The 23,066-nt window shown below is 33.0% G+C and overlaps 1 protein-coding gene across 1 annotated transcript in view; it reads right to left on the bottom strand.

Moving 5' to 3' along the window:
- LOC111046249 overlaps positions 1-23,066 on the bottom strand; it is a 95,225-nt gene that overhangs the window by 29,293 nt on the left and 42,866 nt on the right. Inside the window, exon 2 of the mRNA XM_022331749.2 lies at positions 22,061-22,150. Coding sequence (XP_022187441.2) covers positions 22,061-22,150 — 90 coding nt within the window. The remainder of the gene's footprint in view (positions 1-22,060; positions 22,151-23,066) is intronic.

Here is a 23,066-nt window from a genome sequence, read left to right as displayed (position 1 = left end):
TGTTATTTATGATGTATACTGTCGGTTTGAAGAGAACTTCACAACAGATTCTTTAGTGCTGTTTGCTTTAAACTGTCAGCATTAATTTAATAGGAAGCTTTGATGTTCATTATTGAGGAATGCTAACAACTTGAAATTAATTCCACTATGCTGAGGGGGCTTTCACGGAATCGTGACAGCGCCAAAATAAATCCCCACCAAAAATTCAAAAGGCTCCATCGAGAAATCGAAATTAAGCACCACAAGTGTCGAAATGATGCCACCTATTATATTCCACGTTTGGCACGTCCACTTCCAGAACGAAATATATTACCATTAGTGGATAATAATACCTTTTAAATGTTACAAGTTTTCTCTAGTTTGGTAGGCGAGGTTTCGATGGAATCTACTCATTTGACATGGCAGAGCTTTAGCGGCATTTCACCCCTTCAGGTAAAACAATTATTTGAAAGGTGTTGGATAACCTGTACTTCACCATTATGGACATGAACAGTTAAAGCCTGTAATCTACATCCATTTGAATGTATCAGATTTCAAGTTGAAGACACATTGGACAAGCTGATTGAATGAGAATGCTAAACTGTTTGGTAATTCCTGTAATTTGAGGATTTATTGCAAAAATAATCGACCAGCAAATGTGTATTGAATGTAGGCCTACGTGTATGCAAGCAGGATAACACTGCAGAAAAACACTGATGAATAATCCAATAATTCTAATTATAGTAATCAGTCTGCCAAAATTCTGTTCTATCATGCCTTAACATTTCTTGAATTTCAATGTGGTGAATTCATAATGTTGCAATTTTTCTTGAGCAATATTTTGTCTTGTCTTGCTATCTTTGAATTTTATTTTCAATATCAGTTTATAAATACATTTTTTTTGCAATAATTCTCTTGTTTCCGTCTTTCCTCATTGAGAACTCACATCAGTCACTTTCATACTAACCATTCTTTATGGTCTATTTTTAATAAGAAAAATCATGTTATATATTTTACTAACGAACTTTATTGATTTTTACGCACATAGTTTACTGAATCACTTGTTTACTGATTTGAAATTTTCTACCCATACCCAATAGAATAAATTCAGTTATCACTCTTTTAAAGTTTGATGGTCGATAATTATTTCTCATTTACAGTGTACTCTACCATTTCATTGTAAATTCATGCTCAAGAAGATTAGGGAAATTGTACATACTGTAATATTATTGTGAAACTCTCCATCTCTTATAGTTGACCGGAGAACTATAATTCTCATAAAATATTTCTTAATCTCGTTGTTTTTCTCCATTTCAAATAATAATTTGCTGTAGGCTACGATTCAATACATACTTGGGAAATTCTGGTCTGGTTTGCAGACCAAGCTAGAGAAACTAGAAGTTTGCATACAAATTTAGCTACTGTGTACTTCATATATAAGCTCAGAGCTCAGAGTTACTGTTACTACTGTATTAATATGAGGTATGATTAAGGTCCACAACTATTGAACCCCTAAAGGCTTACTAAGTGACTAAGTACTAAGCCTAAAGGCTTACAAGTTATCATACAAAGATTTCAATTTAAAGAAATCTGTCGCTATTCTAGCTGGACCGGAAGCTCAGTAATTGAAAAGAAATCAACTTGATTGCTACCTGAAAGTAGCACCAACAACAGTAGCAGGTACTAGTACTTCAGTAATTTTCACTTGCTGTTGGCAATTTGCATCGATTAAAATGCCCTAATAATGTTTTCAACAGAAAATCGTGACCAGATTTCTGTACAAGGAACATGAATCCCAACTTGGTATGTCAATTCAGCGCGTATGCTACCAAAAGAAACAAGTGGTTTTGATGAGATTCAATTCATACTTCCAGTATTCCTTTCATATGAAATCAATGCTTCTGATTCAACCAATACTGACAGTATGAATCGAATCCCACTACATTCCAACACCCTTGGACTCTTCAAGCTTCCACCTGTAATGTATGGTAATGGAATGCGGCATCCTATGAAAAACTAATAATTGTTACTATGAATAATTCTTACAATGCCTGGCAGTCATTCGGGTAGCAAATCGAGATTAATCAATTGGTCTTAGTCGAGACCGACGTTCCAGATAATGAATGATTGGTGGACATGTTGAATTACGTTGTTACAGCAAGAGAGTTTAAGTTATCGGCATAACATTCAGACGGTAAGTGAGACTTGGTGTATGAGGATTACAGACTGCAGAGTGATGCTACAGATTTAGTAGTATTTTTTCCAAAATGGAATAATTTGAAGAAGTATTTCTCCAGATACAATACCGTTGAATAATTTTTCAAAATAATATAATATTAAAAGTAGAGTTATTATGAAATATAATAATATAAACGTGATATTTTTCATAGAAGAATAATATTAAGCAGTATTGAATAGGGAAATAAACACTACTACATTTTTAAACTAGTATTTTTCATAATAGAATAAATAGAAATGGCGGATGCAGGATCGTGCTACAGGGAAGGCTCGATCAGTAGGTATAGAATGTAATACATTGATGCGGCTCGATTCGGTTTTTATGTGTCCCTAATCGAAACAATTAGGAAAACTTTCTTCCTGTTTAGAGAATTGAAATAGATAGTGTGTGTAATTTCGAATTATTTGAAATAGTAGCTAGTTTGTGGTGATTGATAACAACTGTTATGTCTATGGGCTTGGCATAATGGCTCCTATTCTCTCCGAGGTAATAAATTCACCTCTGTTGTATGCAGCCATTCATTAGGTAATAGAAATTTTGGTCCAGTATTTGTAAGATATTTTGTGAATAATTCATTGTTTCACTTTTCACCATTCCGTTATAATTATCAGTCTAGTTCTAGCCTGAGGGAGAGTGAGTTGATCCTATTCCTAACGTAGCCTTATATCCAGATCATTCAAGCTGGAAAACTCCTATTCTTGCTATTGATACATGCAGTTTAACTAGATACGTTATCATTTTTTGTAGGATTTTGGATTGCACATCTGAAGTGCTCAAGGCTAGGCAATAAATTCCTTATCAAGCAATAATTTAGTATGTAATTTAATAATAAGTCCCCACGTAATTTCTTCATCTGACCGAAATTTTTGAACTGATTTACTATGAATCCCGCCCTTAGATTAGTATCTTGCAGCAGGTGAATAAACAAGAATAAGTTGGTTTAGCAGGCAATCTGACATCTTATAATTCTTGCGACTGCCTTCATTCAGCTCCTAACTATATAGGAAAGTATTATTACACTTTGAGTGTATATTATTAGCAGTTCGTGAGAAAACCGGAATTGGAAATACAGTATTTAATAGTAGACATTTGTGGAAAGATATATTAATTGACCGAGGGAAGTGAGGTCTAAGATTCAAGTCGACGGTTTTGCATTTCTCTTTATGTTTATATGTTCGGCATTTACGGCAAATCGCAGCAATAGATTTTCATGAAATTTGATAGGCATGTTCTTTTTTGAATTGCGCATCGACGTATATTCAAGGTTTTTGAAAATTTTTCATTTCAAGGATAATATGAAAGGAAAAGGAGCCGCCTTCATACGCTAATATTAGAGTAATAATCAGACTATAAAATTATTCATCATAAATCAGCTGTCGAGTGGATTATAAATTGCATGCAATGACGCATGCGATTCAATATCTCAATGTAACTTAGTGAAAAACAGCTGTTGTGTGGACTATTAATTGCATGCAGTAAGGCATGCAATTAATAACTTGAAGTGGCGTAGTATTTTCTCCCGAATTTTCTCTGCTTTCAATTCGGTAAGCTTTTGATGATAGTAGCTGTTTACATCGAATTATTAGCATTGTCGATACAACAACCCGAACAGCCATTAGTCGTTTATACACCGATATCTCGCTGACACGACAGGACAGGACAGAATTTACTTTGATGGACAAATCAAATCAATTCATTGCCATTCTTTTTTTTTACAAACAAGTGAAACAAAAACATTCTTATAATGTTATAACTAATTATAATCTTAACTAGTTTAAAAACGTATTCGAATGTTTTCTTTTATTTTAATATTGAAATAATGGGCTCTCCCAGAAAAGCTAATGCTTGAGCTCTGGAAGAGAGTTCAAAAATCTTAAAAGTAATTAGCATGGATGTCTAAGACAATTTAATTAGTACCAGAAGAAACAATATGCAATGTAAACACTAGAATATAAATGTATGTACAATATAACAATGTAAGCACTAGAACAAAAAGTCAATTAATCTTCTGAAATCTCAAGTCCGAAGTAAACTTCCCTACATACCCACTCTCTTATTTCATAAATTAAACACTTAGTAATTATTCTATTTAGAATGAATTTATCAGGTAGACAATTTATTATTCTATGGCAATAGAAGGACAATTATTGGTGTTTGCAAGATGTAAGTCTAGTGAATAGGTTATTGTAGGTATTGAAAACATTTGGACGTATTAGATATGGTGTATTACGAGTAGTGAATTTGTCTTTGTTTTTATTAATGTACAGAATTGCGTTAGTTACGTATGTTTGTCTCAATGTTGGTAAATCAATTTCTTTAAATAGTAGTCTACTAGGGTACATTCTCGGTCTTCCCAGGGCTGCTCTGATAATATGTTTCTGTAGAACAAAAAGTTTATTGAAGTGAGTAACCTGAGCTGCCCCCCTTGCCTCAATGCTATATTGAAATAAAGAGTGTGCATAAGCAAAATAAATGTTTCTAATAATACTTGGATGTTTAATTTTATTGATTTTGTAGAAAATATAAGTCAGATTTTTTAATTTTGAGCAAAGGTGAAGTATATGTGCATTCCATTTCAAGTTTTTATCTATAATTATACCTAAGTATTTAATTTTCTCAACTTTTTCTATAACTTTGCAAGAGCAGTCCACAGAGACTTCATTATGGTTATGCATTTTTAGCTGTAATCTATTGGGAGGTTGTCCGCTATTATTTCGTGAGAATGCAATAAATTTTGTTTTGTCTACATTCAAAGTGAGAATGTGAGTTTGTAACCAGTAGTTCGTGATTGACAGCCCTCTATTTGCATTATCATAAGCTTCGTTCCATGATTCGCCTGTGAAAATTAATGCTGTATCATCTGCAAATGATACTATATTGCAATTTGGTATATTTAGATTATATAAATCATTCACATAAATCAAGAATAATAGAGGTAAAAGTACCGTTCCTTGTGGGAGTCCAAATTCTGAGGTGTGTCTACTGTCAGTTTTTTTGTTAAGGGTGAGGATCTGCTTCTTGTTCGCGAGGTATGAAGCAAAAAGGTTTTTTGATGCACCTCTAACACCACAATTTTCTAATTTATTTAACAATATAATGTGTGGAATGGTATCGAATGCTTTTGCAAGATCCAAAAACACTGATATTGTTTTTTTATTATCATTGCAATTACTGCTTATAATTCCGGTTAAGTGAAGAATTGCATTTGTTGTTGATTTTCCCGCCTGGAATCCATACTGAAATTTTCAGTTAAAAATTTAAAATTATTTCTATTTAGAAAGTTTAAAAGCCTCATTTTTAGTATTTTTTCAATTATTTTTGAAATATTAGTAAGAAGACTAATAGGTCGGTAGTTCTAAGGTTTTGACAGATCACCAGATTTGGGAATTGGTTTAATCACAGCAATTTTGAAAATTTCGGGGAATACACCATTAATAAAGCATTTGTTAAATATGAATTCTGGAGGATGTACAATGAAGTTGGAGATTTTTTCAAGACAAGTTCCTGTTATTTCGTCATATCCGGGTGAAGAGTTATTACCAAGAGTAGATATTATTTGTTCTATTTCAATTATATTTGTTGGATGAATGAAAAAACTGTTTTTTGGGGGTTCTGATAGCGGAGGAGGGATGATTATAGCAGCATTTGGGCCATTTTCATTCAATATTTTATCTGCATATTTACGACCCACATTAGCGAAATGTGAATTCAGTACTTCTGGCTCTAAGTTGGGTTCCCTACGTTCGTTTTTACTACCAATTATTTCTCTAATGTAATGCCATGTTTTTTTATTATTTCCCTTGGCCTCATCAAATTTGCCATCAAAGTAATTTATTTTTGTCTGTTTGATTAATTTATTTAACTTGTTCATATAATTATTGTAATCTTCTTTCAGTCTGTTATTGAAAGGTTCTTTTATTAGTTTACAGTGCATCTTATCTCGTTTTCTTATACAACTCAAGATTCCATCAGTCATCCATTATTTCAAATGTGTTTTCCTATGACTTATATTAATTTTTTGTGTGTTATTTGTAATGTGACCATTCAATTTTTTTATAAAATTTTCAGCTAAGATATTCACATCATTACAGTTAGATAGGAGAATGTTGCTCCAAGTCTCATTTTCAAGAGAAGAAGAAAGATTTGTATAATTTATTATTGATTTTGTTTTATTAAATGCACTATTATTGTTATTTCTCAATTTATTATGCTCTATGTGTATGGATGTACAATAGTGATCGGTAATAGAAGTTTTCAAGACTGTACCAATTATATCACCAGTATTTGTGTTACAATTTTTGAAAATATGTGGTCAATACAAGTACCACTCTCACCCAACTCTCTCGTAGGCTTATTTACAAAACGCTAAGATATTCACTTGACACATTTCCAACCTCCAATATGTTTAAATTCATATCTCCAACAATAATTACATTTCTATCCGTATCAAAATTGGTCAATGCTGCATCTAAACTATTTATAAAATCAAAAACGTTTAAAGAAGGAGAACGATAGATGGATATTAGAGTATAATTCTTACTTTCTACCTTGAAATCAATAAACATTGAAGTTGAGTAACCTATAATATCTTATGATATATGAAATTCAATATTTCTATCCACAAACACACATATTCCACCACTTCTAGTATATCTACCACACTTTGAAACCGTCTGATAACCTTCTATATTATAATTGCAAAATTGGTCATCAGTAATCCATGTTTCAGTTAAAACAATAAATTGAAATCGGACTCTGCTTTCCTTCAAGTAGCAAAGCAGTTGATCGAAATTTTTGTTTATACTTCGTATATTCATATGCAATACATTTAAGAATAATGATGAAGTTAGTGCATATTGTCTCGGTTCATAGTCAAAAAAGTTATCTATTTCAGTATTAGAGGACAGTATTAGAGGAGACTGTGGTTTATAACTGCGCGAGGTCTACTGTTCACAGAACGACTAGTAAGTTGGGTCTCCTATTTCAGTTTGGAATGCGGCCCTTCAATTAATCACCTTTCAAGTTTTTCTAGTATAACTCAATGTTAGCATATAGTCCAGTCAAGGAAATGTTATAGAGGGAAATGTTGGGAAGACAATTTTTGACCCCACAGTTCTGTTAAGGGTAGTAGTGGAGGTAATCATATCAAAAGTCCCCACCCCTACCCCCTGTGCTAAGGGTGTACTATTTAAATGTGCTATTTAAAGGTACTATTTTTTGGTTTCTCGCATAAAACTCAAAAACTATGTATCCTAAGGACTTGACTGTCATATAACAAATCTAAACTTTCATAATTCCCTACAATATTCATTGCAAGCTTTTCTTTCATTGTTATAGCAGCTTCAATGTAGGGGGTGAAATTTTCATTGCTGCAACAAGTGTCAACTCAGCGGTTCCACACCTTCAACAGTATCACACCCTCAACTCTATCAAGGAATATTTAAGAAGTAGTTTTCTAAGTATTATTTTCTTTCTTTTCAAACGTTAGTTTTAGTATCTTTTTTTCTGTTTTGATTGAATTGTATACTGTACTTATTGTTGTGTTAAGGAAACATATTTGGGTCATTACCTGTTGTTTCCGATGTGATATTGTGAATAAATAAATAAATAAATAAATAAACAGAGGGGATGAAGATGCGCACTTTTGCTATGTTCACCTGCTAACTAGTCCAAATCAAGCTGCAAAGTCAAAAATTTTCTCACAGGCATCCCCTTCAAATGTCATTGTCAAACGATCAATTGTTGCAGCAATGAAAATTTCACTCCCTACATTGAAGCTGCTATAACAATGAAAGGAAAACTTGTAATGGTGAAATGATACATCATTTCAAAGAGAATTCAACGCTCTACAAACTCAATATAAGAATTAGTTTTTATGATGTATTGATGTATTGTTGGAGAGATATAAGCCCTTGAAGAGCAAAATATTGGATAAAAACCAGTTATTTTAACATTTACACACCTTCAAGAGCAAATATCTCGGGAACTGTTGGGAATATAACAAAATTTCATTGATCAAAAAGTGTAGAGAATTTATCAAGCTTCATTTTTGAGTAGTTAGTTATGTCGGTTGAACGCATTGTTCTCAAGATATGAGCGTGGAAGTAAAACGCTGAAAAATGCAAATTTTAAACCATCCTCAACCACCCGCACATGAGTTAGGAATGGAGACTTTTGATATGTTCTCCTCCTAGCTAGTCTCAACAAAGCTGCAAAGTCAAAAATTTTGTTTAAAACATTCCCTCCAAATTCCTTTGTCGATTGGTCTATTGTTGCAAAAATGGATATTTCACACTTAACACTAAAGCTTATGCAAAAGGTGTATGGAAATCCGTAAAAGTGTGAAATTATACATCAAATTGAAGAGAATTCGATGCTCTATAAGCTCATAATCAACATGGATTTTTCCCATCGTTTTTCAAAAAGTTATAAGAGCAAAAATAGAAAAAAAAAGGTGGCATACGTGTCCTTTTCAAAAATGTCACACATTCAAGAGCGGTTATCTCGAAAACTAGAGAAGATATGAAGAAAGTTGAAGAATGAATATTGTAGGAAATTATGTAAGCTTCATTTTGTTATATGACAGTCAAGTCCTTAGGATACATAGTTTTTGAGTTTTATGCGAGAAACCAAAAAATGGTACCATTAAGCCTCCCCCACCCCCTTAGCATAGGGGGTAGGGGTAGGGAGTTTTGATAAGTTTACCTCCTTACTACTCCTAACAGAACTGTGGGGTCAAAAATTGTCTTCCAAACATTTCCCTCTACACCCTTTTTTGAGCATTCATTGCCTGGACTTATAGAGAAACGAACACTATTGATATTTATCTAATTCGTTCATCTTTGATGTCAGGTTCTACTTCCATATTATTCATAATAATAATTTATGCTTGTGTATAATTCATTATTTTTCACACATATATGACATATAATTATAGGAATTCCAAGACCTAGCTAGAATTCGAAACAATAATTTGATACTCTGATTAAGAATAGAAGATTTGGCAACAGAGTTCTTGGTAGACTTTTATAGTTCTATTGAGTTTCATGGAGTTCTAATAAAATACTGTACAGCATTGCTGATTTTAAATTAAACATGAAGTATTCCAAGGTGGTTATAACTGTTAATTTCTGTTCTCAAGTAAGTTATTTTACTCCATAAATTAAGAGTTCATTATTAATAAGTGTCTGTATCACTAGAATCTTGCGATTTTTGTTAACTCTTCATTGTGAAATAGACAGCTTTCATTTTTCATGAAACTGAACTAAACTTTCAATCTGTATTTTTCTCAAATTTACTTTAATATAATATTAATTTTCATAATTTAGTTTATCAATTTTAAATTCAGCGAATTACGCCAGGCCCTCACAAACACAGGCTTAAGCCTACATGTGAGTCTCTCACAACGTAAGGGTATATATAAATGTACTGTAACTGTATTGTATTATTTGTAAACTGTGAGAATAAATTGATTTGATTTGATTTGCTAATAACGATACACTCAGAGTGTAATAAAACATTTCTTATAGTTTGGGCTGAATTAAAGCGGTCGCTTTTAAAAAGTAATTTTTATCTACTCCGAAATTCCCATGTTATATTTTCCCCAGTAGGCTACTCTTGAAAATATTTCCATTGTTTCTCGTTAATTATTATATTGGAGTATAGAACCTTTTTTTGTTTCTGCCATCTGCAAGAATCAAGAATGCTTCAAATCTTGTTCAGTATTACAACTTTCAGAAAAATGAGCCGTAATAAAGAATCTTCCCAAGCGAGCAATTTCTGTTTAAGAGACAGCTGTATGTCACCGGATCTCGAAAACGGCTCTATAGATCTCACGAAATTTGGAACAAAGTAGGTTTATGATATGAAAATTCGATTGTACTAGGTCTCATTCCTGGGATAACTCGCTGAAGGACATTAAAAGGATAATTCATCCTTGGAAAACAGCTGATAGATAATAAAAGCAGAGATAACTGGTATGAAATTAATATTTTTTATTCTACGATACAAGGTATCCTCATTCTCCTCTATCGATCTATGCATTTTTTTGTAAAAATAAAATTAATAATAATATGAAGTCAATAGAGGATTTCATTTTTTCCTATTTCTCTATTCAATAGAATAAGTTAAGCGTTCGTGCAACTAGAAGATGCAACAATCACTGTGCCCTATCTCCACCACATTCAAAATGAATCTATGAAAGTAACAACTCCATTCACTCATGTATTAAACCTTTCAATTACTGACAATAAAATATCTCTGTTCCAGATTCTCCGCTGGACATATGGCTCATGTACTCAGAGGAAGTTGATAGTGAATTGATGATATTACGCTGCAACTATTCATCGGAATTCGAACTCCTTCACCATCGTGACTGACTACCTACTCAATAGAGTTAGAACATCCGTTCTTATCAGCGCTGGAAAATGTTACGCAAACCGTCTATCTTCCATCAGCCAATCAAGCACGGCCGTGTAAGGGTAAGCTAAAAACCTTTCAGCTTGTTAGTGAAATTATACGTTTGAACAAAATACCTACTGAGGAAAATTGGAATTTTATCGTTGTTGCACATGCAGAATCTCTCAAGTGCCCTATGCCCTGTAGGAGAATGCGTTTCTGTCGTATTGAGGAATGCGAATGTACTTTATAGATGCAGGTGTGCATTTGTTTGTCAGAATTTTTTTTCGATTCTTGACGAATTTCCCTGACTATTTGGTTATGAATTAAGAAACCCCTACTTGTGAATAATTCTTTAATTACAATTTTCATCAAACAATAATCTATTCATCCTGCAACACACATATATCACTGTATAAAAGTTATCACTGGAGTAGATAATATGTGAGATAAAATTGTTGTAATATGTATTCATAGACTGAAAAATGTTGATTATTTTCAACTCTCTTCTTCTTCAACTCTCAACCTCATCTCCTTATCTGACTATGGTATTCTCAAATTTTGGATTGGGTTGGTATTCTACTCGCACAGTCTGTATGCTTCCTTCATTTATTTTTTGCTTTGACCTTTATAGTCTCTAATAATTTATTTTCAAGTTGATACATTTGACTCTATATTTTTCGAGACAATTAATCTTTATCTACCATTCAATGGTCTGTCCATGAACTTAGATTTCTCAACAATATGAGAATCTCTTTGAATTGATTCAGATTAAGGATGTTCTCTCGAATTGTCTTGTTCATAACATACATATGCAACTTTTAATATTCATTCATTAAAATTCCTCCATCAGCATCCTGCCACATTGATGATAGTTAAATTATTATTTATGTTTTATGTTTTAAAAACGCTCATTACATTTGAAAATCTTAATATTTGAGCAGAATAGTTATTTGTGCAACTAGTGCGCAAAGTGACAGTTTGCTGCACCGAAAGAAACGTTTACGCCCGAGCCGTAGGCGAGGGCGGAATGGCTTCTTGAGTGCAGCAGATGAACTTTGCTCACATATTTCACATTAAACTTTTCCTACAGTTACCATTGAATATGAGAAGTGGTTGATTAAATGATTATGGGTAAAATGATGGCTGAAATCCATCAAATGTTTGTGTGTGTGATGCTGTTATTAATAACAACCTTATTTCATTTAGAAATTAATAATCCAATTGAAGTTGAAAATTCTCAGCCAAAGTTCTCATATTTATTCATTCAAGAATCATAAAAAATACAGATAGAACAAAAAAATTGCATTCAAAATACACGCCAACAGCTGCTGCAAGATGGCTGAACCGACAAGCGCGCGATCTAGCGGGAAGAATCGTACCTAAGTTTGTTGACCGTCGATCAGCTCTCCCGTCGAACAACTTATACCCACCCGTTTCATCAAGCTAAAAAGTACTGAAACAGGATTCAGAAATTTAGACATTTGCTCAAATTACCGAGAAAAATGCTCAAAGTAAACTGAAAAATATTTATAAAAATAACAACAGAGAATATTATTTATTGTGGTATTGTTATGTTTTTATTATTTTTATTTATATGAATATCGAACAGTAATCATTTAACCTCAAAATTCGAATTTTATAATGTATAGGCTATTTGCTACTTTTCTCATTTCTTGCAGTTGAAATAATAATTATCAATAGAAAAGAACTATTATTTATTATTAAATGATGAGAATTCGTAAATGATGATTATTTAATTATGATTTAGATGAACATTATTCTTGTTTTGGATTTCTAGATTGGGATTTTATCATAAAAATGTAGGGTAGCCATTGTAATGCTTCTTTTCTAAATCTAACCACAGTCATTGTTAGCAACTTAATTTTTGTTTTCGTGCACTAATCCTTCATATAACCCACCAACTATTTTGTGTTGCCATGTTGCAAATCTGGAGTGCAGAAAAACTTTTTTCGCCCCACTTGGATGTAATGAGCTGGTTTTCGTGCGTCATATGAAGGCCGAAAATGACTGTTTTCTGACCAGGCCGGTAAAAGTTTTTCGCCACACTTGGATGTAATGAGCTGGTTTACGTGCGTCATATGGAGGCCGAAAGTGATTGTTTTCCGACCAGGCCGGTAAAACTTTACGGCCCTAGGGCTGTAAAATGACCTTGAATAACAGCTGATCGTGTCCGATCTCACAAAAATCATAGAGATAATCTCATAACGACTGTAATAATCTATATAATTATGTATCGTGAATCACGGTATCATGTCTATAATATATTTTATGAATTACTGTTTCATAATTTAATATTTATTATTGTGTTTTTGATATCAAACAATAGAATACGATGATATCTCCATAGCCTCAACAATATAATGTTGGCTGCATTGTCCATTGTCAGAAAGGTAAGTATTGCAAGTCTTTAAAAGTGAAGAATCGAATTTGAAATCAAAGTACAATAATTGTATCAATATTTAAAAGTGAGATAGAGTAATAATAAAATTGTTTCTTTTTTATTATCGAATTCCACTTCTTAATGCAATACAATCAACAATAATAATAGGAAAATACAGCAGAGATCTAAAGTTTAAGGTAAGCCTACTGGTGAAACTCAGCCTTGACTGAAAAATTCCTAGTAATTTTTCCGTAATTCATTATTAAAACTTTTAGATAATTTTTCTTCAATATCAAACCATATAGAGAAAACATTAGGCCCACTCAAGATTGAATCTTCGAATGTTTTCTCTATGATTTAACTATTTTCAGAGCAATATTTTGTTGTGAAAATGCCGGCAAACCGACTTCAAGTTTGCCGCTATAGGCTACACTATATTATAGCACAGATAAACTAAGTCCTATAGTAGCCTACATACGTTACCTGACTTACAGGCCTCGCAATGGCCGAGAGCATTAAGGCGTAAGACATCAGAACTCTCAAAGCTCAGTGAATTACAAACATGATCTAGGTTCGAACCTCGGTCAGTGACATTTTTTTTTGTCGATGAATTTCGACTTTTATTAGCTATTTTTTATATTAGTTACCGTAATTTAAATTTCAATCAATTTTTTAGATATATTTTGAGACAAAACTGTGAAATATGCAATTATATTAATTTTTTAATCACATTATTTCAAAATAGTAATGAAAATTCTATTCATCCATCTATCCATGAGATATTGCACCAGGTGCAAAGCGCGAGCTATAAAAATTCAAACAATTATTCGAAATATTAATAGTATAAAAATATTGTCACTATTGTAAATTATTAATTAGTAATATTGAAATTAATTGACAGTGAAAGATGTCATAACCAAGATTCAAACTATCAAAATAGGCTGTTTGAATTTTATTTATTTATTAATTTCTTATATATTGGGAAGTTTTTTTTTGGTGTGGCGAAAAATAGCGTTCGCACCATGGGCAAAAATGTATTTCCGGCTCTCAATCTTTTCTAGTCCTCGGCCTACGGCCTCGGACTTAAAAACCGATTTCGAGCCGGAAATATCTCATTTTCGGCCCTAGGTGCGAAATATACTATTACGGCCCTAGGGCTGTAAAATAACCTTGAAGTCAGCTGATTCTGATTTGATGTGAACAAAATGGTTTATGAAACGGAATCAGTTTATGCTTCTAGAGTTGAATAAGTATTCTGCAATAAGATAATATCATTTTATTTGGATGAATAGATTTATATAATTATTATAAATTATTCAAATTCGATTTTCAGAGTAGGATAGAACTTCTAACCTAAACTTCCGAAGTCAACGACAACAAGCATTGTTGACGTTGACATTCAGATTGGCCAAATTTCAGTGCAAAACAGCTGATCAAAAATTTTTTCATTTGTGTTTTTATTCAAGAATCAAAACATTTATAATAAAATCATCTTATTGTCAATTGGAAGAATAAAAAGTATAAACTCAACCTCTTACATAATTGAACATAATCTTTTAGGTTATTTAGACGAATCAGAATAAAAAATAAAAATACTTGGACAATTTCCTGATATTCAGATTACCTCAGATTTGCTAGAGCTATGACCTTCCTTTGCTTTCGGAAGTGCCTCATAAACAATAAATTATTCTCATATTTATATTGTTTATTTTTCTGTGTGGCGAAAAATAACGTTCTCACCATGGGCAAAAATGTGTTTCTGGCTCTCAATCTTTTCTAGTCCTCGGCCTACGGCCTCGGACTTGAAAACCGATTTCGAGCCAGAAAAGTCTCATTTTCGGCCCTAGGTGCGAAATATACTATTTCCGCACTAGAGCGGAAAAGTGAATCTTTGGGTATTGTAATCAGTACAGGAACAGCAACTTTCCGAGGTAGCTGTAGGAAAAATATAGAACCAATCATAGTCTATGTTTTGAGAATTCTTTTTGTTATTTTGTTTGTTACAAGCCCTGGACATGTTCATGAAGCATAGGATAAGGTATGGTATTGCATCAGTCATTATTATTACCTTGTGCTGTTTCTTCAACTTCCTCAGCAAGAGTCTTTCAAAAAAATCAATAATTTAAATAACCTTCCTGTTTCTAGTTATTGGGAAAATTGTCTTCTTACTTTAATTAGAGTTCACACGGTAGGCTAGTTGATAGCTTTCAAAACCATTTGGAAGCATGTTTCATCACTTATTCAAAACTGGATGGCTACAAAACTCCTAAATTGGAGCGGTTATCGAGAGTAAATGGATTAATCAATAATTATTATACTTTGGTCATAAATAAAAACTTGAAAACTCCTCTATTTGTCGAATATAAGTTAGTCTTGTATGCAAATTCATGAAAAGCTTTAATAACTTGATTTAGACGTAAGTTTATAAATGTTAATATCTTGGTCCATGAGTGGGATAATTTCAGTACTATGTGATGACAGAAAGGAAATGAGTAAAGAATAACAGGGAAGTTCATGTGTCATGCGTGGAATAGTTGAAGCACTGTACTAGAAAATATAATTAAGAAAAAGGAATAATCAGATCACCTTTTTACGAGCTCAAATAGAATGTGTACTGTACAAGAAATATTGATTGATACTGAATTGAGGTTATCGTTTCCACTGACACTGACCCATGATATTATTCATTTGATGGGTCGCTTCAATATATGAATTTGGAATAATTAATATTATTATTCATCAACCCATTATCTCCTATGAAGCTATGATAGCCCGCCAATAAATTTATTGAAGCACCATCACGTATGCTATAATCTTACTGATTTTTTCTTAATACATTAATCGGAATCAATAGAAATTCCTGGTATGATTTCAGTTGACTACAGATTTTCTGTAACTAATTCAAATGAATGGACTTAGTAGCGTTCCTATTTAATCTACAATAATGACCCTATTGTAAGAGAAAACTTATACTAGATTGTTTTATTCTATGCTCTAGTATCGTCTGTTGTCTCACAAACTCACGCTAATTGAAGTAACTAACAGACTAACATAATTTTGAACTACTCAATTAATGGTTCCGTCTTCGTAGTTGTATCACGATAGTACCATTGAGCCATTTGTACTCACATTTTCTTTTATATTAGTTTTATAAAATCAAATAATATAAAATTTGATTAGCGGAATTCAAACTGCTCAACACATACCTACTCAAACTGACAAGACTTAGGAATATTGCCTGTCATCAATGCTTCCTAAACAAGCAATGCTGATATTCTGAAGTAGATCTTCCTATCTCCAAATCTACTTCTGTACTCGAGTACAGATGTCCAAGCACGCAATATATAGAGATGCATGTAAGGACGTATAAAATAGTGATGATGATTGCAAAGAGGAGAGAAAGAGAGAGAAGAGTTGGTCAAGGACCGAGGTCAATCGTCGACCATCTATCTCTATTCACTTTCACTGATGGAATAAAATCACGCCAGCTCCAACCGGCATTTAGCATCTCTGTCTTGGTTCACATGTACATGATGTCAACGTTATTATAGCCTACGTTCCACGTTCACCTCGAACAACCTAACAAAAACGCCTCTAATTGCACACATGCATAAATAAGACTGGAGAACTATACTCTTTAAATTGGTCCATCTGAATTGTTCCATTCAATACATCATACTTGAAGAAGTGATGTAACAGTAATTATTAAGATTTGAGGTTCGAAATTTGGAATTACTGCATATGATTATGTGGGCTGTATTGAATATTCTCATTTTCTATTGGAATATTCCCTATTCAGAAATTGGTTCAATTCTCAATTCTCGCTCTTAATGAACGAAAGTCAATCCATATTATAAATAATTACTCATTTCCTGACTGTTTTAGTACTGAATATAGACCAATTTTGTTGGAAATAGAGAAAGTAATTTGATTAATGTAAAAGTAGCGTGTATATGAAAAGTAATTGATTAGAAGATTCCTTTGAAATTTGTAACATTCATTAACATTAAGTCTGTGCAAAGGCTAAAAATAAACTTTTTACTCGTGATATTTTTCAAAGTCTTTTGATTTGTATATCATTAAGCTATCAAAATGAAAAAGTTTTCTCAGGAAAACATTTTTTTTCTGATCATTACTTTTCGAGATATGAGCGCACAAAGTTTAAATATTTGGCACAGAACATTTCAAATTAGGAAAGAGATTAATCCATGAGATTTAGAGGATAGATTCTTTTGGTATTGTTGACCTAGTAAGACAACAATTTTCTGAAAATATCAATTTTTAAGATAGTTATTCAATTTACTAAAAATAACTCAACTAAAAGTTATTGAATAACTTTTTCAAAAATTGATATTTTCAGAAAATTTTTGTTCTACTAGATCAACAATACCATGAAGAATCCATCCTTCAAATCTCATGGATGTATATCTTACCGAATTTGAAATGTTCTGTCGCAAAAATCAAACTTCAGGCCCTTATATCTATCTCAAAAAGTAATGATCGGAAAAAATGTTTACTTGAGAAAACTTCATTCATTTTGATAGCTTGTGATATACGAATCGAAAAACTTTGTACAAGATCACGAGTAGAAAGTTTATTTTTAGCCTTTGCACAGCCTTAAAAAATGGATGAACGGCTTTGCATAATATGCATACCTCAACAATAATATTGGCTTTCATACTGATGTTCTAAACTATTGTATACTCCGTACAAAATTACTTCAGACTTGGAGGAATTTGCGGCGCAGAGAAATGGAGGGAGATCAGCCAATTAGAGTGATGGATAGAGTCATAGGTGGAAGCGCAGTTGTCAATTTGTCGATTAGAGTTAGTCGAATCAGTGCTTGCAGAGAGGAAACTTCCAAAGTTTGAGAAAGAGTCCAAAGAGTCCATGAGCGCTTGAATACTCACTGGAAATTAGAATAGGCTGGCCGGTTCACAACGGTACATAACACTTATGAAGATTAAAAATACAATGTATTTCAATAAGAAAATTTCATAGATTTGAGTATGATGTTCAACATCTCAACGTAGACCGGTGAGACAACCTATAGTGAGTTCAAAATAACAGACAGTTCAAAATACTTGTCTAAAATATGTCTATAATCAGTTTAAATGGATAACTCGTTCCAATCATAATTCATTCTCGCTCTCATTTTCTAAATAAAACATCACATCTATAATGAAGGAAAGACTTGTTTTTTCGTTCGGGATAGGAAATTCACGAATGACGCATCATCAACGTCTGAACTACTGGGGAATGTTTAATTTGAAATTTTGCATATATATTCTTAATTTACCGAGGATGGTTATAGGCCTATTTTGAACTTTTCAATGTTTCAGTAGGCCAAGCTCTCAGTTTGTCAGTTTTAATTAGAACGGGTTACCTGCTAGTAGGTCTATTAAAAAAACACCAAACCAAATCAAATCCATTGATAATGCCAATTTTTTTTTAATCAAGCAGTTGCGTCCAGTATTTTGTGAGTCTGCAAGCAGCTTGAAGTAGCATAGTAGCTTCCTGCTAGAATTTTGCCACACGTACTCGACAGTATATTTTCATATACCTGTACACTATGCACATAAGTAGGTACTTGACTCGAACCAGCGAAAGTGACCGGCTGTTATCAGAATTGAGCAGCGAAGTTGTGAAATACCCTCTTCCTCAGTGCTGGCGCATGCGCATTAGTTAATTAGTCAACATGCAACCAGAATGCAGCGGCATTTTCCCGATTATACAAATTCTTCCAGTTTTAATTAATTCATAAAACGGCCTTGTTAAGAGCATGCCGTCGCAGGTCTGGTCCAAATACTGTTTTAAGAGTTGTTTTCGGTGACCTAAAAGGTGTCAACTCAGTAATGTTCCAATCAGCCGCTAATTTGGACATTATTATCTAGCCATAGACAGTATTTCCTTTGCAAGATTGGAAGATTAGTGGTGAGAGATATGTGGTCTTCTCTAAGCTCGAATTCCTTAGAATGTTTATTGGATTACAACATCTACACATTGCTCATAATAGCAAGCTCCAGCGTTTATTAGCCTTGCTGAATGGAGGAATTCTTGCTTATTACTGATTTTTAAAATCAACATGAAACATACTTCATTGCTGAGGACATGATCAGATTTAAAAAATCTGGTGTGGCGCACTCACACAACTTTCCTTGCCGCTATGAAAATTGATCACCTGACGCTAGTGTTCACGCGCATCTCTAGTCTACTATTTAAAGATCTGAGCCTGCTGGTGACAGGACAATAACGCTGAAGACTCACGAGGTCTACTATCTCTCCATAGTGAATGATTTAATAGAATCAACAGTTGCCAACAGTTTGCATTGAATAATCACGAATTTCGAGTTTATTTTCAATTTTAGGTGAGAAACATTATTGTAGAGATTTTCATCCTCAATCTTTGTTCAAATTGTATCTGAAGCCTGATAATTGGGAATCTAAAATCCAACTTTACATAGATGGGGCGGAGCACCCAGGATTTTTACAGATATGGGACTTGTGGCAGTTGACGGAACTTTTAGGTATAAATTTGATCAAAATTGTTGGAGCAGTTTTTGACAACATTTTCGCCATTTTAGCCGCCATCTTGAATTGCATTTGATCGAAAATGTTCGTTTCGGGTCCTTATATTGTAAGGACCTTGAGTTTCAAATTTCAGGTCATTGGGAGATAAGATATCGTGTCACAGACACACATACACTCACACACACACACACACACACACACACACACACACATACACACACATACACACACACACACACACACAGATCAATACCCAAAAACCACTTTTTTGGACTCAGAGGACCTTGAAACGTATAGAAATTGGGAAATTTGTGTACCTTAATTTTTTTCGGAATGCAATACTTTCCTTACCTATGGTAATAGGGCAAGGAAAGTAAAAAACTGTTGAACTCTTAAAAATTCAATCTATAAAAGAATTTTCAACTGTTCTACTGTAAAACCACAACAGAAAAGGATAAATTATATCATCTTAACATAACTTAACACCTAAAATAGTCTATTGCTATTCTATTGAATAGCTCTTCAACTGTAAATATTATTTCGTTCTCTGTACAACACTACACTCCCACCCACGCGTTTCAAAATGAATGTGGGCTTCCATGGTATATGATGTTTGGTCATCATATTTTGCAAAATTTTGCAAATTTATCTAAAAACGCATAATATCAGATGAACCTACATATTTTAAGAGCCCAATGCAAAAAAGGTGAATGTAAAAATCTACGATATTGAGATTATGATTGAATTTTATTCACTAGCAGTGTTGTATAGAATTCTCACTTCTATATTTTACCAGAGACAAATAAACAGTATCTTCACTTTATGATTTTACTTTCAAGTATTTCGATGCCACACAAAAATTAATTTTCTCAATTATTGGTAGCTTTATTGGGTGAGAACAATGCAAAAGGAAATTTCCTACTCTTCATAATTTGGAACAATTAAATTGATTGGTTCCGACTGTTAATTTCTGCACAATCTCTCTTTTCTATTTTTCATCTATCCACATCTACTCTCGTAGTTTTCTCAGCACCTCGCAAAGACAATAGATGCTTGTCACGCGTGTCACGACCTGAACGTGTTGAAATATACACAGCTATAGAATAATAATTGAAATATAGATATATTTACGACTCTTGGTGTCATTGTTAACTGGTAATTGGTTTTTGTAACCATCAATTAATGTCAACGGTTTCTCATGCGAAATGACGTTCGCCCAACACCCATTAACCAATGCTTCCAATGATATTTACTTTTGTAAGACTGACTAATAATAACTGACAACATCCCTTCAACGAAATTTCACATTCAATTTGTGAACCTGATAATTAACACAATATTAACGTGAAGCTCATAGCTCAAACATTTGTAACTGGGAATTGTTTTATGGTTGATGAATCCATTACAATCGTTTTGCAATGAATGAAACTGACGAGTATTGATCGTGTAATCCTTGAATGAATGAATAAAAGAATGAATGAATGAATAAATAAATGGATGAATTAATAAAATAATGAATGAATGAATAAATGAATAAATGGATGAATGTTGGGATTTTATGTCTCCAAAGTAAGATTTGAGTTGGATTTAGTATTTGATAATAATTATTATTTTCCACATGATTTTTTTCTTTTTTACTTTCCTTGCCCCATTACCATAGGTAAGGTTCACATAGGTAAGGAAAGTATTGCTTTTCGGAAAAAATTAAGGTACCCCAATTTCAAAATTTCTATACGTTTCAAGGTCCCCCATCTCATCTCCCAATTAACGGAATGACTTGAAATTCGGAACTTAAGGTCCTTACACTATAAGGATCCGACACGAACAATTTCGATTAAATGCAATTCAAGATGGCCGGTAAAGTGGCGAAAATGTTGTCAAAAACAGGGTTTTTCACGATATTCTCGAAAATGGCTCCAACGATTTTGATCAAATTCACACCTAAAATAGTCATTGATAAGCTATATCAACTGCCACAAGTCCCATATCTGTAAAACTTTCAGGAGCTCCGCCCCATCTATGCAAAGTTTGATTTTAGATTTCCAATTATCAGGTCTCAGATATAATCTAAACGAAAAATTTTGAGTGGAAAAGATTGAGCATAAAAATCTCTTCAATTAATGTCCAGTAACATTTTCACCTAAAATTGAAAATGAGCTTGAAATTTGAGAAAATGTTATTATTCAATTGCAAACTGTTTGCAACTGTTTATTCTATTAAATCATTCACTATGAAGAGATAGCAGATCTCGTGTGTATCCAGCGTTATTGTCCTGTCACCAGCTGGCTCAGATCTTTGAATAGTAGACTCTTGAGATGTGCGTGAACACTAGCGTCAGGTGATCAATTTTCATAACGGCAAAGAAAGATGTGTGAGTGCCACACCAGATTTTTTTGAGTAGATGAATAGACTAGCTATTCTTCCTAGGAATTCTTCCTAGCTGATTTGACATATTTCATTCCGATGTATTACATTTTTATTCTATGGCTTTTTCTCAAGTGTTAACTTACCTATCCTAAGAGGTGGCACAATTGAATAGAGCAGAGATAGGAACGAAGGCAATTCCTCTGGTATAAGAAGACCGCATTCTACCGGAGAATCTGTGGACAAAAAGTAATTTATAAAAATGAAACTGATAAAAATCCTGTCTTTAAAGCTCACAAAATTGTATTCAAGACATAATTATGAGAACCTAGGATGACTTACCAATTGAAAACTATTGCTCATGTTTCCAGATCTGGAAACAAAAAATATTACAAAATAAAATAGAATAAACTAAATAACATTATTTGAAGGACAATTGAAGAACTAGAGTTCACCAACTTTAAACTGAAGAAATTCTCTTGTCATAACAATATCCCATTGAATGATAGTATGTCGCGAAACGTAAACTAAACCCGTGTAATGAGTAATGGTTGTTTAGTGATTAATTGGGTATTTTCTATTTCCAATTTTTGTCTTGGAATGGCGTGTTGTGGAAGTTAGCAATCAGAGAAGCAAAATTGATTTAGCATGATATAAAATTTGTAAAGCAATTGAAGCTGATGGTCTTTTGATTAACTTGGGGTAGATTTTTCGTCATCTAAAGTTTTCGTCTATCCTAGAAGAGCGCTTCTTCATGGCTATGTAACTAATTAGCACTTGGAATTTCAAATCTACTAGAAATGTAAATAATTGAACGAAATGTAACTAGCACTTGGAATTTACACTGTAATAATGAATATTTGATGAATGAATAAATATGTTCATGCTCTTTATTTGTGATGAGATAAATCGTCTAGCGATCATTTTCAACAGTGTAGACCGGAAATGTTTTGATGGTTAGGAAGATTTGTGGTGTTTATTATGTGATCAAAAAGTTTGTTGGATTTGAAATTCAGCTGTTCATTTAGTATGTTGTTACTGTCTAGAATGGTGGCTTTATAAATTTCAAACTGTTCTGATGTATTTAATTCATGTCCATATCTTGGACAACAGAACAGTTTGAAATTTATAAAGCCACCATCCTAGACATTA

The sequence above is a fragment of the Nilaparvata lugens genome, chromosome 8, assembly GCF_014356525.2.
Source record: "Nilaparvata lugens isolate BPH chromosome 8, ASM1435652v1, whole genome shotgun sequence".
Classification (NCBI taxonomy): Eukaryota; Metazoa; Arthropoda; class Insecta; order Hemiptera; family Delphacidae; genus Nilaparvata; species Nilaparvata lugens.
The sequence above is the reverse complement of the archived record's forward strand: the minus strand, read 5'-3'. Positions and strand labels throughout refer to the sequence as shown.